The 16,176-nt window shown below is 27.7% G+C and overlaps 8 protein-coding genes across 8 annotated transcripts; 3 read left to right on the forward strand and 5 right to left on the reverse strand.

Annotated features, from left to right (window-relative positions):
* Positions 1 to 3,407: 3,407 nt before the first annotated feature.
* BN7_1651 (sterol desaturase family protein) lies at positions 3,408 to 4,520 on the forward strand (the record flags this gene model as incomplete). Its single annotated transcript, XM_011277726.1, has 1 exon — positions 3,408 to 4,520. The coding sequence occupies one exon, from the start codon at positions 3,408 to 3,410 to the stop codon at positions 4,518 to 4,520; it is 1,113 nt and encodes a 370-aa protein (XP_011276028.1).
* A 60-nt stretch (positions 4,521 to 4,580) lies between these two features.
* On the reverse strand, positions 4,581 to 6,059 carry MRM1 (Mrm1p; the record flags this gene model as incomplete). The annotated part of the gene is made up of 1 exon (XM_011277727.1): positions 4,581 to 6,059. One exon carries the CDS (start codon positions 6,057 to 6,059, stop codon positions 4,581 to 4,583), a length of 1,479 nt encoding a protein of 492 aa, XP_011276029.1.
* Positions 6,060 to 6,325: 266 nt separating this feature from the next.
* On the forward strand, positions 6,326 to 7,051 carry HIS3 (imidazoleglycerol-phosphate dehydratase HIS3; the record flags this gene model as incomplete). The annotated part of the gene is made up of 1 exon (XM_011277728.1): positions 6,326 to 7,051. One exon carries the CDS (start codon positions 6,326 to 6,328, stop codon positions 7,049 to 7,051), a length of 726 nt encoding a protein of 241 aa, XP_011276030.1.
* An 82-nt stretch (positions 7,052 to 7,133) lies between these two features.
* On the reverse strand, positions 7,134 to 8,255 carry MRP51 (mitochondrial 37S ribosomal protein bS1m; the record flags this gene model as incomplete). Its single annotated transcript, XM_011277729.1, has 1 exon — positions 7,134 to 8,255. One exon carries the CDS (start codon positions 8,253 to 8,255, stop codon positions 7,134 to 7,136), a length of 1,122 nt encoding a protein of 373 aa, XP_011276031.1.
* A 280-nt stretch (positions 8,256 to 8,535) lies between these two features.
* BN7_1655 (uncharacterized protein) lies at positions 8,536 to 10,143 on the reverse strand (the record flags this gene model as incomplete). The annotated part of the gene is made up of 1 exon (XM_011277730.1): positions 8,536 to 10,143. The coding sequence occupies one exon, from the start codon at positions 10,141 to 10,143 to the stop codon at positions 8,536 to 8,538; it is 1,608 nt and encodes a 535-aa protein (XP_011276032.1).
* Positions 10,144 to 10,178: 35 nt separating this feature from the next.
* Positions 10,179 to 10,889, reverse strand: BN7_1656 (uncharacterized protein; the record flags this gene model as incomplete). Its single annotated transcript, XM_011277731.1, has 1 exon — positions 10,179 to 10,889. The coding sequence occupies one exon, from the start codon at positions 10,887 to 10,889 to the stop codon at positions 10,179 to 10,181; it is 711 nt and encodes a 236-aa protein (XP_011276033.1).
* Positions 10,890 to 11,092: 203 nt separating this feature from the next.
* Positions 11,093 to 12,730, reverse strand: BN7_1657 (lipase ROG1 family protein; the record flags this gene model as incomplete). The annotated part of the gene is made up of 2 exons (XM_011277732.1): positions 11,093 to 12,635; positions 12,696 to 12,730. 2 exons carry the CDS (start codon positions 12,728 to 12,730, stop codon positions 11,093 to 11,095), a joined length of 1,578 nt encoding a protein of 525 aa, XP_011276034.1.
* Positions 12,731 to 13,202: 472 nt separating this feature from the next.
* On the forward strand, positions 13,203 to 15,830 carry BN7_1658 (uncharacterized protein; the record flags this gene model as incomplete). Its single annotated transcript, XM_011277733.1, has 1 exon — positions 13,203 to 15,830. The coding sequence occupies one exon, from the start codon at positions 13,203 to 13,205 to the stop codon at positions 15,828 to 15,830; it is 2,628 nt and encodes an 875-aa protein (XP_011276035.1).
* Between the last annotated feature and the right edge of the window lie 346 nt (positions 15,831 to 16,176).

Raw genomic sequence — 16,176 nt, forward strand, 5'->3', positions numbered from 1 at the left:
TGAAATTAATCATCTGAACTTGATCATTGTTTAATAATCATGATCTATTAATATGCAGAATTTTATCCCATTGAAGATCAATTCAAAAACAAAAGTCTAAGAGGAAGTAATAACTCTAGAATTTATTAAGAATTACAATTCAAATATTCTTGACCCCATATTTAACTAATTCCATCGTTCAGTGCACATTGAAAAACAAAACACCAATGCAAATGCTATTCAATAATAAATACAATATCATCAGAACTGAAAAAATATTTACATGGTAAGTAATTGATTCACATTTGAACAAAGCAAAATTTCATGAAGCTTGTTGAAATTCGCGAATATCGAACAATTGTACTAAAGAATACAATCAAATAGAGACATCTGTATATTAATTAAACTCAATCTACATTTTAAATCATTAAATTAGTATCTTAAAAAACTTAATATATATTAGATCATACCAAAACAATTTAAAGTAATCATCTATCTTTTGTGAAGACCAATGAATATACTATTAAAATTTGGTGATGACAGATCATAAGCTAACCACTTATTATTCATAGCTTGATATTTATTTCCATCAACTTGGAGAATATTCCATGATCAGACGTTATTGAAATTTATATCAGCTATAATTAATATTTATTTCTCAAATCAACCAACGTTGACAAGATAATAGAAAAAGAGAGAGTAACTGCAAGTCATATTATTCAGATCTTTACCCTTAAACATGGGCTTATACCAATGGTCTGAAAAACAGGTGGATTTAAACCATTAGATATCAAATTAAAAACAACTCGAATCAAATGCTTTAATATATTGGTCGTTTACTGCAGAAGAGAAAATTTAATTTTTTTAATGAAAAATTCTTGATTGTATTCATTTATTATATAATCATTATATAATATCAAGGATCCGTCAGGACTAGAATCAATAGATCCAAATTCCATAAAGTGGAGCTAAAAACGACTTTATATTCGAAAATTAAGATCATATTCGAATAAAGATCTATTTATCAATTTGTAGAAGTTACTTCATTTGATACAGTTCTGGGAATTTTTATTTTTTAACAGGGGGATATAAACCAAAGTAATTATAATATCTAGGAACCATGGAACCATGGTCAATCAGCTATAAAAGAGAAATGTTATAGTACATGCTCTTGTAAATGTAATTGGAAACTCCTAGAATGGGAACTGAAAATATATTTCTTTCTACATTAAATTAGTAGCTGTTAATTGACTCAAAATTGTATATTAAATCATACAAAAAGAATTTAAAGTAATCATCGATATCTCTTATGAAGGACCAATGAATATACTATTAAATTTGGTAATGATATCTCAATATTTAATTGTAGTAATTGTATAAAATGCACACTCAAATATAACTTTGAATACATTAAAAGCAATTAAAGAATCATTTATTAGAAAATCATACTTTGATTTCCAAGTTTATCCAATATCTTTCAAATGATGAAATAACAAAAAAAATTATAAATTCTCATGGATTATCAATGCCATTAGAATCAATCATTTGAACTCTTAAATTGTTTGATTAGGATCATATAATTGGACACCAAAAACAAAAAGGACTATACTGGCATGTTAAACCACACTAATAATATATCAGAACAATTAGTCAAGACTCAAGTACCATTTCAACTAAGGAAATATTAACAAAACAAAATTTTTATAAACTAATTATACTGAAATTCGCGATCGTCGAACAATTGTATAATTTATAAAGAATATATAATCAAATAGAGACGTCTTTAACTCAATCTACATTTTAAAATATTAAATTAGTATCTTAAAAAATTTTATATATTAAATCATACCAAAACAATTCAAAGTAATCATCTATCTTTTAAAAGACCAATGAATCTACTATTAAATTTGGTGATGTTATCAGTCAACTATATTAATATAGTGTACCAAATGATATCTCAGAGTATGCTAATGTATTTGTATAACAACGTATACTCAAAAATAACTTTGAAATTTATTCAACAATGAACATATAGGCCACAAAATTTGCAGTAAAGGATGTATCTTTTATGAAATTTATTTTATGATTAAAGCTCAATACTATAACAAATTGATATCTCATAACGTGCGGGCACAACTGAAAAAGTACTTGAAAGTTATCATGCTAACACCATTGCGGAAGCAATGGATATAAGAATTAGTCGATTCATAGGAAGACCACCAAAAAACATAAAGTTTCCATTATTTGGATCTGATGCAATCGTTGAGCACTAGAGCTAGCAACAGAAGTAAAACTATTTTAGCTGGTTCAATTTTTTAAATAATTGCGCGAAAATTTAAATACAAGAGTTATGTAATCAATAATTAATATTTACTCATGGTTGAGTTACATGGTTTATGATTAATTAAAAAGGTGATTATAGAGTACTTAATATTCAGGACGACGTAGTTTACTAATTTAAACGTTGAGAATATCAATTATGGGTAAAAAATGTATATTAAATCATACCAATATGTTTTAAAGTAATCATCTATCTTATAAAGACCAATGAATATACTATTAAATCTGGTGATGATGTATAAGTCAACTATATATTAATATAGTGACTGTTATATGATATCTCAATAGTTAATTGTAGTTGTATAAACACACTCAATTATAACTTTGAAATTCATTTGATCAAAATTAATCAACAAGCGATTAAGCCGGAAGATGCTATATATGTGAAATAAACTTTTTACCACTTCTTGATATAAACAATATAGCTGACGTCTGTTAATAAAGGCATCAATTTAAAGTAGCATGTCATGCCATCTTATAAGAAACTCACAATAAACTTGCCAATATTCGACTTTCGAATTCAAGAATGAATTTATTTCAGTATCAAATTTTCAAAAACATTAAAATTTAAAAATTCGCGATAAGTATTATATAATAATTATACCAAATATTACGTAATCAACAAAGGACAACTACTCAGCTGCTCAAGTTTCAACACATAATTGCCATCAATTTACTCGAAAAGAAGATTATTCGTTTAATTAATTGATCCATTCGTTAAATTCAATCATCACATCACAATATCCCCGAGGAAAACCCCTTATCAACCATCAAATTTACCATAAGTATTCAATTTCTCAACCATATACGGCCAAAAACCACGCAATAAAATATCATCGAATGATTCTCGTTTAAGGCCCCGTATAACCAAAGAATATGGTTCCACTTTAAACCTTGATACACCGTTTAACGTTTAATATGCATATTTCAAAGATAAACAGATAGATAAACATCATAACATATCATGTGGTCTCGTTTAGTTCGTTTAAGGTGTGTTGTAAGAATTCATATAAATTGAATTAATACCCATCAAGTTGAAGTCAAATTATATATTCGTTTACATCATCAACAATAGCTTTTCATTCAAAATGGATATTGTTTTAGAAACTTTGGATTATTATGTATTAGATTATACATATGCAAAACTTTTACCAAAAGATGTATCAACAAATTATTTATCATCAATTTTAAATAATTCAACAATTGTTCAAAATTTATTAGAAAATGATCAATATAAATTAATCAATGATTTTACAAATCAATTTACAAATCAATTAACTTCAGGAGATAAAGATGTTTATGGGAATATTCCACAATGGTTTGATACAACTATTTATACATCATCATCAATCTTACCAAGATCAAGTATGATAAGACAATCAATTAGTGTTTTCTTTATCTTATGGGTTTTTGGACTTTTATTATATTTAGGTACTGCAACATTTAGTTATATTTTCATATTTGATAAAAAAGTTTTCAATCATCCAAGATATTTAAAAAATCAAGTTTCTTTAGAAATAAAACAAGCTTTAGGTGCAATTCCAATAATGGCTGCATTAACAGTTCCATGGTTTTTATTAGAACTCAAAGGTTATTCAAAATTATATTGGGATATAAATGATGCAAATGGTGGTATGAAATCAATTTGGTTACAATATCCATGTTTTATAATGTTTACAGATTTTTTATTATATTTAACTCATAGATGGTTACATTGGCCTAAAGTTTACAAAATGTTACATAAACCACATCATAAATGGTTAGTTACAACTCCATTTGCATCGCATGCATTCCATCCAATTGATGGATATTTCCAATCATTACCTTATCATATTTATCCATTTTTATTCCCATTACATAAGGCAAATTATCTTTTATTATTTACATTTGTTAGTATTTGGTCTGTTTTAATTCATGATGGTGAATATGTTTCAAATAATCCTGTGATTAATGGTGCTGCATGTCATACGGTGCATCATTTATATTTTAATTATAATTATGGTCAATTTACTACTTTATGGGATAGAATTGGATTTTCTTATAGAAAACCTGAATTTGAATTATTTGATAAAAAGACAAAACATTCAAAAGAAACTTGGGATTCTCAAATTTCCAAGATGGAACGTATAAAAGAAATTGTGGAAGGTGATGAAGATGATAGAATTTATATCTCTGATGTAAATACCAAAAAACATAAATAGATTTACATACATAACTTTAATTACACGTCTATTATCATCTATATACAAGTACTTTTTTCATTAATAACTCATCAATTGTTTAATCATCAAGGCAGAAGCAACACTAACATTTAAAGAATCAATTGTAGGATCAACATTATTACCTTTTTCAATTTCCACAATATAATCACTTCTTAATTTAATTGTAGTTCTAATACCATCCCCTTCAGAACCAACAACTAATAAAGTTGGTGATTTAATTAATAATTGATCTAAATCATTAAAATGTAATGCTTTTTGTTCTAAAGTTTTATTTATCTTAGAATCTTTTGGATGTGATGCTTGACCTGAACTTATAATTTTCCAACCTTTTTCGGAAGAATTATTTAAAAATTTTAAAGGTGAATCAACTTTATAAATTGGTATAAATTCTGAAGCACCAGATGAAGTTTTAACCACAGCTGGAGTTATACCAGAACTGTTTTTTGAAGAAACTATAATAAAATCAACACCAAGGAAATATGCAGATCTTATAATTGCACCAACATTATGAGGATCACTAACTTCATCAAGATAAACACCTAATGGGAATGGATTTGATGATGTATGATACTTGGAAACTAAATCACCTAAATCATCATGACCAACTGAATATGTTCCATCTACTGTATTAAATTTCCCTAATTCTAAAATAGTATCAGGTATAAGAGGTTTAGTTTCTAATACAATACCATTATGAACTGAATTATTTGTTAAAATATTTAATTCATTTTTATCTTTTGATTCTTTGATTGGAATTTTTAATTTTGATGCTAAATCAAGAATTTTTTGATCTTCAATTTTATAATTATAATATAATAATTTTGTGAAAAATTCTCTTTTATTAGATTTTAATGCTGCATAGACTGCTGATGATCCATAAAGAAAATCTGATAATGGTGAGGTTTTTAAACCACTATAAGGGTTTCTTGAATATGATTTTGATTCATATCCATCATCTCTGGTGTCATATTTTGATTCAGATCTTCTGTCATATCTTGGTTTATCAAATGATCTCTTATCATCTCTTGATTCAAATTTTGATGGTCTATCATATGATTTTCTATCATCTCTTCTATCAAATCTTGGTTTTTCATATGATTTGTCTCTTGATTCATATCTTGGTTTCTCAAATGATCTTTTATCATCCTTTCTATCATATCTTGGTTTCTCAAAAGATTTACCATCTTTTTTATCAAATGGTTTCTTATAAGAGTCAAATTTATCATTACTCTTCTTATCATCTTTATATGAATCCTTTACTCTTGAACTATTTTTCCCATTTCTACCATTAGGATTCCTCTCTTTTTCTTGAGCATGATGATGTGCATGTTTTCTCTTGAAATAAGTTTCTTTATCTTCACCAGTTTTTTCCCATGCTTTAACTTTCTTATGAATTGGGAAATTTTTATTAAAAGTTTCAGTTGTATTTGATCTATTTGATTTATTACCTGTGGTGAATGCTGGTAAGATTCTTTTGAAATGAGTACTTGACGTACTAAATCTTCTGACACTGAACATAACTCAACCTAAACACCTCAACAACTTCAAGCCTTCAAAAGTAAAACCTATATATTTAAAACAAATCGATGAGTATAAAACATTTTGTATGTATAATAAATTTAATTTTTCACCCTCGGAATGATCACATGATTTCACCACCTCGGATTTCCCACTGCATGTGTTCTTATCAAATCAGTCATAATTTAATTTCCATAATAAACTCGATGATTTGTACTTGTATTATTTTATATTATTTTGTATTATTCTATATTATTTGTTTTATAATGACTGAAGAATTCAAGAAGAGAAAAGTGGAAAATGGGGATGTTAATAGTAATGGCTCAGCTCCAACACATCCAGAAAGAAAGGCATTCATAAGTCGTATAACTAATGAAACCAAAATTCAAATCTCAATATCATTACATGGTGGACCAATTACAATTGAAAAATCCATATTAGAAAATAAATCTTATGATGCAACTCAATCAACTTCATCACAAATCATATCAATCAATACAGGTGTTGGGTTTTTAGATCATATGATTCATGCTTTAGCTAAACATGGTGGTTGGTCATTAATTGTGGAATGTATTGGAGATTTACATATTGATGATCATCATACAACTGAAGATGTTGGTATTGCACTTGGGATGGCTTTTAAAGATGCCTTGGGACAAGTTAGAGGTGTTAAGAGATTTGGTTCAGGTTATGCACCATTAGATGAAGCTTTAAGTAGAGCTGTTGTTGATTTATCAAATAGACCATATTCTGTAATTGAATTGGGTCTCAAGAGAGAAAAAATTGGTGATTTATCATGTGAAATGATTCCTCATTTTTTGGAAAGTTTTGCAGAATCAAGTAGGATTACTTTACATGTTGATTGTTTAAGAGGTTTCAATGATCATCATAGAGCTGAATCTGCTTTTAAAGCTTTAGCTATTGCTATTAAAGAATCTATTTCAAGTAATGGTACAAATGAAGTTCCTTCAACAAAAGGTGTGTTGATGTGATCCTCTACTTATATATATAATATTCAATAATCATGATATTTATTTGGAAAAAAATTCTATGTACATATGTTTTGAGGTTAATTCATCTCTTTTTTTGACCTTCTCTAATTAAAGCTAATAAATCTTGAACAGTATCTCTTTTTTCACGATTATTAACTTTTGATCTATTAAATTGTTTTTGATTATTTCTAAAATAAGTACTATCATTACCTAAAGCACTTGAAATATGTCTATTTACAACATCTAATTTCAAATTAACAGAACCATCATCTTGTAAAACTGCTCTTTCAACACTAAATGGAACATTAACTTCTCTTGGAACTTTACCATCACTTTGAGTTTTATTAAATTGTAAATTTGATGAAGTATTTGAAGTTTCACCGAAAAATCCACCAAATGCAACAATTCTTGAATTTGGACTTGTTGTGGCAAAACGACCTGTACCAATAAATTTTGATTTGATACCATTTGGTGAATTTGTTAAACGACCTTTTAATCCATATGATAATCCACCAGTACCTTTAACTAAACCTTTTCTTAAATTTAATTGATTAAATGAAGTGATTGGTTGTTCAGTTTTAATTGAACTTAAAAAATCAATAGCATGACTTGCAAATTCCTCTTGTGTAAAACTTTTATTTTTCAATTGAATTGGATCTTTCTTCAATAAATATTTTTCAAATTTTACTCTAAGACCAGAAATTGAATCCAAGATCTTGTTCAAATTTTTTGGAGAAATTTCATCAGTTATACCCATTAATGAAGCTAATGAAGTAAATCTATGAGAATCTGCAACGTCATTGAAAAATAAAGGATTTTTTCTTGGTGTATCAAAATTTGGTACTATATTCATTTCTTGAAATCTTTTTTGTTTCCAATGGAATGAACCACCAGTTTCAAAATCAACAATACGTTCCATATTATCTAAATCATTAAACGTTATAAAACGACTTTTGATCTTTGAAGGTAAAGAAGATTTTAAACCCCATTCATCTCTTGCAAGGGCATTAGCTCTTGTTTCAATAATTTGTTGGGATGGGAATTTATTACCTTTGTGTTTGGAACTGTTCTTAGGCAGAGCAGAGAGCCTAGAGTTTCTCAATAGTCTAGTGAACTCGGACATATTGGTAATCTGATTAATATCCCTGAACTGAACTTTGATATCAATATTGAATTGTTTAATACCCGTTAATTTTATTTTCATTTTCTGATGTTCAATTTTCAATTTTCAACGAAGGAAAAAAAAAAAAACTTGAGTTATATAAGCAATTACATAATCAGTATAACAAAAGTGAATACAACTTTGATTTTATTTTACAAGAAAATAAATATAACTATAAATAGATTAATTAGATATATAATATAATTAGCAGTTTGTCTCACAAATTAAGTTCATGTTTAACAATTGCATAAGTCATAGAATAAGTATATTTTTCTCCTGCAGGTAACATTTCACTATGATCGAAATCAATAATCCAAAATTTCTAGTTTGTTTCATCAAATCCAATGCTCCTTTCTGCAATATCATTCTGATTAATACCAATTCCTAATAATCTATTGTATTGTTCAACACCCAATTTGATATGATCCTCTTTTGAAGGTTTATTCTGGATACAATCAACATAGCTCTCTATGATAAATGGACCATTATATCCAAAACTTGTAAGCATTCCAAAACCTAATAAACTTGGGGTGTTTATTTTATCATCATCATTATTAATTGAATCATTGTAATCCTGGAAACGTTTCATTATTCTCAGTTCTTTCAAATATTTATCATTATAAATATATTTTGAATAATAATTTTCAAAATTTCCATCATAAACCCAACTATATCTTTGATTAAATTGGATTTGGGACCATTCAACATCAAAAATCTTTAATACCACTAGCTCATCATTTGATTCTTTATTTATATTCAATATATTTAATTGTTCAAGTGTAGATTTTTGGAATAATAAAACAACTGATGGACTATATTCATCACCATTTTTAGAACTTGATAAAATATCTTCATATGGTAATTCACAGTTGTAAGATTTGATATCACCAGATGGGACCAAACTATTATCAGATGAAAAAGAAGAAGAATTGTTTTTATGAACAGCTTTAAGAAAATTTATGTGCTGTTCTTGAACCCTCCTAGGTTCATACAAAACTTTTCTTAAAAGTTTCCTGGAATCACCGGATGATTTGAAAGGTGTTCTCAAGAGTATTAGCATAATCATTTCAAGAGTAATCTTTTGTTCTATATTCATATTTGCAGCACGCTTTATAGTTGGCTGGTATGTATTATCAATCAATAAAATTTGAAATGGAATTTCTGCAATAGAAACACCATTGGTTTGTTCAATGATCTCTGTTCCTTTATCACCATTCTTTTGATAATGTAACATAATAGTCTGATTATAGTCAGAGATAAATAAAATTTCTGAGCCACAGGCAAGCATTTCCATTATAGCTTTTTTCCAAATACCTTGGTTTTGAAATGAAATCTTATCATTATTTTCAATTTCTTCAGTCAAATTTTTTATTGATGGTAGCTTGATTTCTAGAGGGTATAATTGTTCTTTACCTGATGAGTTAACAACACTAAAAGTTAAATCAGGTATCACAGATTGACCATCTCTAAAGTTTGGAAATTGTCCCTTTAATTGACTAGGTAGTTCAAATATTATTTCTTGGTTTGGATAGCAGTTTAGTACATTAGGACCATAAACAAGGTCGATTAGCATTTTGAATGGTGTGATTGATCTTTCAAATTTCTTTTGTACTTGCTGTTTTTTTGTTTTAACGAAATCATCTTTTGATGTGGCTTTATTTTCAATATCTTCATCTTTATTAACATCTTGTTCTTGAGTTTCTTGATATACATCATACTTCAATTCTTTGGTTGTTGACTCATCATCATAGTTTTCATCCTCAAAACTACTCTCTTCACCATCATCACCACTTTGATCAGTTGATTGATTTTCATCTTCTCTTTCTTTTAAGTTTTCAATATTACTCATTTCATCTTTTTGAACACCAAAGTCTGTCTCACCGATTAGTGATAATGCAACAATTAATTTCAAAATTTCACGTAACTTCATTATAAGCATTGAACGATTTTTTGAATGATATCTTGTTAAAATATCAATGATTTCATTTTCAGATTTAATATAAATTTTTTTCTTAATATCTCTTGATCAAACTTACACGATGGTTTTGGCACCATTTCTTTAAAATTTTTGATCAGGATTGAGCTAGTTGAGTCCCTTGACATGGTAGACCCATATTCACTTTTATGATTAGACTTATCTTCATGGATTATCATGTCCCTTTTGATATCAGGAAGTTTGTTTTTTCGAACAAGAAAAATTAATTTGAACAAATGAACTTCTGTATGGTCATCTTCACCATTGGTATCCAGCTTCTCAAAATATTGACCATTTTCATTGAAGCAAATATCTATAGCATATATGATAAATTTGAATGAATCCTTTTTTAAAAATTTAATCGTTTCATGGTCAAGATCCTTGTAAAAATTGTTAATGTCAACATCTGTTGAAGATTTTGATACCAATTCTAGTTCAAAATTTTGGATTATTTTTTCCTTGTTTTGTGATATCAATTTCTTTATAAGTAAATCATTAGCATCTGATTTGGTTCTCTTGAATGTAGAAGCAACGTTATCATCCTTCAAATCAGTCTTATCATCAGCTTTTTGAGTTTCATGATCATGCTTTCTCTTTTTCTCTGATTTTTCTGGTTCTTCATCATTTGAATTATTTGATCTCTTGATTTTATCCTCCATTCTTTTACTCTCTGAATCCTCTTTTGACTTTTCACTCATCATTGATTGATTCGACGTACCTATATCGTTTCTTGTTCATAATAGAAATTCAAAAAGGTTTTGATTTTATGAGAGTATTAATGAATTATGTATAAGGTATTACACACCCGAACACCACAGTATAATTTAATTAGTACTACAAATTAACAATCAATTTTATTTAGAATTATGACTATTTATAACTATTTATGGTATAGCTTCTAAGATCATTCTAGCTTAAAGACATTTTCTATCCAATGTTTAATCACAACTTTCCCTTCAAAGAGAGTCTTATCATTAAGATCACGAACAATTGAAGCAGAATGTGTACTCTTTGTATGTCTAATCAATAAGGGGAATTTTGACCATTTCAATGAATTTAAATTTTTGATAATTTCTAATTGATCATCGTTTAAATTTATAATGAAAGGTTTTAATGCATCTATTTTATAAAATTCTGAATCTTTATCAAAATATGATAATTCATTTATAGTGGATTTTAAACCTGGGACATTATCATTATCATCAGTTGAAATCACATCAATATTAGTATCAGATTTATCATGTTTTAAATCATAAGCTAGGGATAATTGTGCACTTTTAATTTGATCTTTTGATGTCATGGCATCCCAAACACTTTCCATTAAATTATCAGCTTGATCATGTAATGCACTATTAACATTATAATCAAATTCTTGAAAATTAAAATTCTTATCCAATGAATGAATAGATTCAGCTGGTGTTCTGAAATCCAGTTCACTTAAAGCATCATCTTCATCTTCTTCTGAGGCTTCATCTTCACCTTCCTCTTCAATAATCAAATCTGTTATTGAACTTAAAAAATTGGAATTTTCTCTTAATGTTAAATTTATACGACGATGAGATTTAAATGATTCCATAACACCTGAAATTATAAATCCAATAACCCATAAAGGTGCAAATATGAGCATATTAAACAAGACAATAATCCATTTGGATTTTCTTATCCAAAAATTTTGAACAATTTCCTCAGTTGTTGGTGGAATCAATTCCTTATTGATTGTTCTATTTGATATAATAATCTTGGAATTTGCATCTAATATAATTGGTTCATATGCATCAATATAATTATAGTTCAAATCATTTAAACTTGAATTCTCATCTATATTAATAAAAGGATCACATATTGATATTCCTGCAGTCCACCATGAAGTTCTTCTATCATTTATAGTATTTGCATATAATGATAAATATTTAAATTCTGATAAAGCTTTGAAAAAAACAGAATTTGGTTGAGCCATTGAATATAATAATGGATGTTCATTTGAACCTGATTTATCTTTTAAAAACATTTGTTTACCAGATAATGAAATTAATTTGGGAACTATAGTATTGAAAAATCGAACACTTATATTTGAACCAGGTGTTAATACACCAACATGAGGTGTACAAAAAGTAATAAAATTTATTGGTTTAATCAATTTAAAATAATTTTGATGATATAAGATCCCAACTGCATACCTTGAAATTAATCCACCAAGAGAATAACCAATAATAGAAATCTTGTTAACTTGTTGATCAACCTTCTTTGTAATGATATTAATTTGTTCAATAATTTCATGAGCAACTCTTAATCCACAAACATCAATCCCATCAAGTGTTTTATAACCTTCATTCCCCTGTGTTCTGTAAACAACTAGTTCTTCTTGATCATTGGTTTGTTTGTTTTGTGATTTGAATTCTTCAATTTGTGAATTTATATAATCAAAATGTGTCTTATTACCCCAAAGCCTTTGTACATAGTTAATTAGTACTCATCCTTTAAAACCAAGAACCCCCAGCTATACTCACCCATGAACTAGCACAACCAAATGGACATCAACCATAATACAATGTCCCAATCTATGTCAATCTATCTCTATACTCTCTTATCAATCTACTTGGTGTTTATCCCTCTTTGTGGTTTGATCTGATAATTTCAATTATGGCTGCACACGATAAAAACAATTCGTTATCTATGAGATTATGTAAGCGTATAACAATATCAGACAATTAACAATAATGATATAATAGACAGTTATTGGATGTTGAATGTTCTCAATCGGTGATGCTCTAGTGTCATATGACCAATATAGACTGCCCAGTGTCTTCTTGCCTGAATCCGCCAACGTTTTGACCGACCAATATGTCACTTTGAGATCATTATTATATAATAATATATTTACAAGCTTATTAGATTGTGGTGTCCAGATGTATATTAGGGATTGAATTAATATATAATTAATTAAAATGTTCTCAAAACCTTTTTCAATTTAAACAATCAACAGCAATCGATATATACCCATAAGGGTCAAATAAATGATGAGTGACAAGCCAAAAGATCATACCCCAAGAAGAAGTCAAAGACTGAAAGATAAAGACAAGAAGAGATCTGATACTTTAAGTGATAAAGAATCAGAGAAATTAGAGAAAAAGAGAAAATTACAATATGATGAATTAGCTCAAAATACAGATGAATTATATAAGACAGATCTGCAGGATGATATTGGTGATGCTACCAGAATTAAGAGAGCTAAAGATGAGGTAATTAGACCTCCAGCGCCTGACATTTTTCTAAGACAGAATAAACAAGATAAAGTTAATGTTGATCAAGAATTTTTTGATAGTTCACAAAGGTCAAAAAATAATAACTCCATTATACGTCAATCAGTATTAAACAACAAAGAAATTTTAATAAAAAACTTTGAAGCAGAATTGATTAAATCTTCCATCGATATAGATGTAAGAGATTTTTACAAAAATATTGATCATGAAACTACAAAGATATTCAAAAAAGATTTCTTTATTTTCATCACCACTGCTATAAAGAAATTTTTTGTCAATAAACCTGAATATTTTTTAAATGAATCATCATGTCCTATCAATTTCATACATTTTTTCAAATTGGTGTTTGTAAGTCGTGTTGACAAAATTAATGCAAAATTTAGCGTAATCACAGAGATTACAGAAGATATGAGTACGGTTAATGAAGAATATATCGCTACGTCAACTAATGACACCAAATCCCAAGGAGCGATCCATTCAAAATTTATCGAATTATTTAAAGAGATGGTTCCAAAACCATCAGATGAATTTGATGATGAGGATTTAGCAAGAAAATTCAGATATTGTGAGGAAGAGTTAATTCAGAAATTAGAACAACTAAGGTTAAAAGATCCTTCGACGCTTTTTGAGGATTTAGATAATATTTTGACAAAAATTACTGAAAATGTAATTGATGAGATTGACTTAGTTGTTCATGATGATGATGACACTCAAACAAATTCAACGTCGTCAGGAAGTAAAAATATTGATGAAGAAATTAAATCTCATGAAAAAAATCAAAAAGCTCAAGATAAGAAACTTAAGGAACATAAGGAACATATGAAATATATGAAACATAAGAGAGAAACAAAAATCCAAAACACATTTGATAAATCAATAACTCCATTCAAATTACTATGTAACCTTGTTTATGACCCCAAATTATTCAATTGTTACCAAAATGAAAAGATTACATTTGTGTTACCTGAAGATTTAGAAGAAAAATTTCCACATCTCAAAGACGTTAAAAATGTAATTGAAACAGATCTCACATTTAAAATTCACAATACATCGGGTAATACAACCAAGGCTGCTAAATATCCATTGGAGATAAAGTTACCCAGCATAGCTACACTACTAAATGAACTTGGTAGCCATGATATCTCTTCTCGGAGTCGAGGCATTTACAAACAAGTCATAAATCAAATGGTTGCCTTTAAAACTAACGTTTGTTTTCTGTCTGATCATAATAATATGGTTATCTTATTGTTTCAAGAAAATGGAGAAAATGGTATTACTGAATCTAAATTAAAAAACAGTAATGATTTAATGGTCGAGATTCCTTTTAGGATATTAACAATAGATAATACTTATCAAAATATATTGAAATATACTGGTGATTTAGATATAAAAGATAAACTCACATTTGAAATGTTAATGTTGATAATGATGAGACACCCATTTGAAGCTTTAGGTGACAGCAAAAAACTTTTGGATTTTGTTTTATTAGATCCCAGGAAAATCCAAGAACAACGGATAAGATTTATGAAATCAATTATAAGCTATTTTAATGATGAAGATTTCTTATCAAATGACGATTTTTCAGATACACCCACAATTGTTTCTTCTCAAATTAGACCATCATCATCATCATCATCAAATAATACATTAATTCCAACACCCAATAAAGATTTGAAACAAGATTTGAAACAAGATTTGAATAAAGACTTGAAATTTTTCAACTGTCCAATGATCTTAAAACACGTCAAAGATATATTATCAGAAACAATAACAGGTCAAGAATCAAAACCTTCAGTTTCGTTATTATTACACAGCTCTGAATTGGAGAAATTGAATATTATGTGTATCGATCAAAAATCAAAAAATGAATTAGTTGTATTGAAGATCTTTGATGTTGAATATGCTCATATAAATTATCATAAAAGCTGGATCAAATATCAATATGCTGATTTCAAGGAATTTTACAGAGAAAACATTTATAAAGATGCATTTTTAAAAGAATTGAAAGTAATGAGACGGATTAAAAGCTATAATGATTCTGTTTTTGAAGATAAGAAAATAAATACCTCAAGTTTATTAGGTTTTGGTATTCTTACAAGTTTTGTATATAATGGGCCGTTTATCATACATAGTTATATTGACTGTATAATTCGTCAAAAACCAAAAACAAAAGAACACTTAGAACTTGGTATTCAACAATTTAATAGATTACTTGGTATTGGAATCAATCATAATGATATTGCCAAAAGGAACATTGGGTTTGATGAAGAAGAAAAAAAGTTCTATATCATTGATTTCGATCATAGTGAAATGTTACCTGAAGGGAAGAAGTATAATTATTCAATGACTTATGAAATGCTGAAATGTGAGCTTGGTTTGTGAAGCTATTCATATTTTATTGCTAGTAGAAGTGTATATATAGATATCCATATTAATTGCAGCTAATAAATATATAATATATTGATATATTTACAAATTTTGTAATTTAATCTTTATTAACAATTTCATTAAAATCTCATACATATAAGTAAATGTTCTGTATTAATTCCCAATTGGTACGTGTTCCAATTCTAAATATTGAATTGGATTTTGATTTGATCCATCATCAAAATTTCCTTCACCTTCATGATACATATCTTCAATATTTTTCTTTTTTTTATTTAATTCTTTAGATTGTTTCTTTTCCAATTTCTTTGCCTTCTTTTCTTCTTCCAATTGTTTACCTTTT

This window comes from Wickerhamomyces ciferrii, contig 00037, assembly GCF_000313485.1.
Source record: "Wickerhamomyces ciferrii WGS project CAIF00000000 data, strain NRRL Y-1031 F-60-10, contig 00037, whole genome shotgun sequence".
Taxonomy (NCBI): domain Eukaryota; kingdom Fungi; phylum Ascomycota; class Saccharomycetes; order Phaffomycetales; family Wickerhamomycetaceae; genus Hansenula; species Hansenula ciferrii.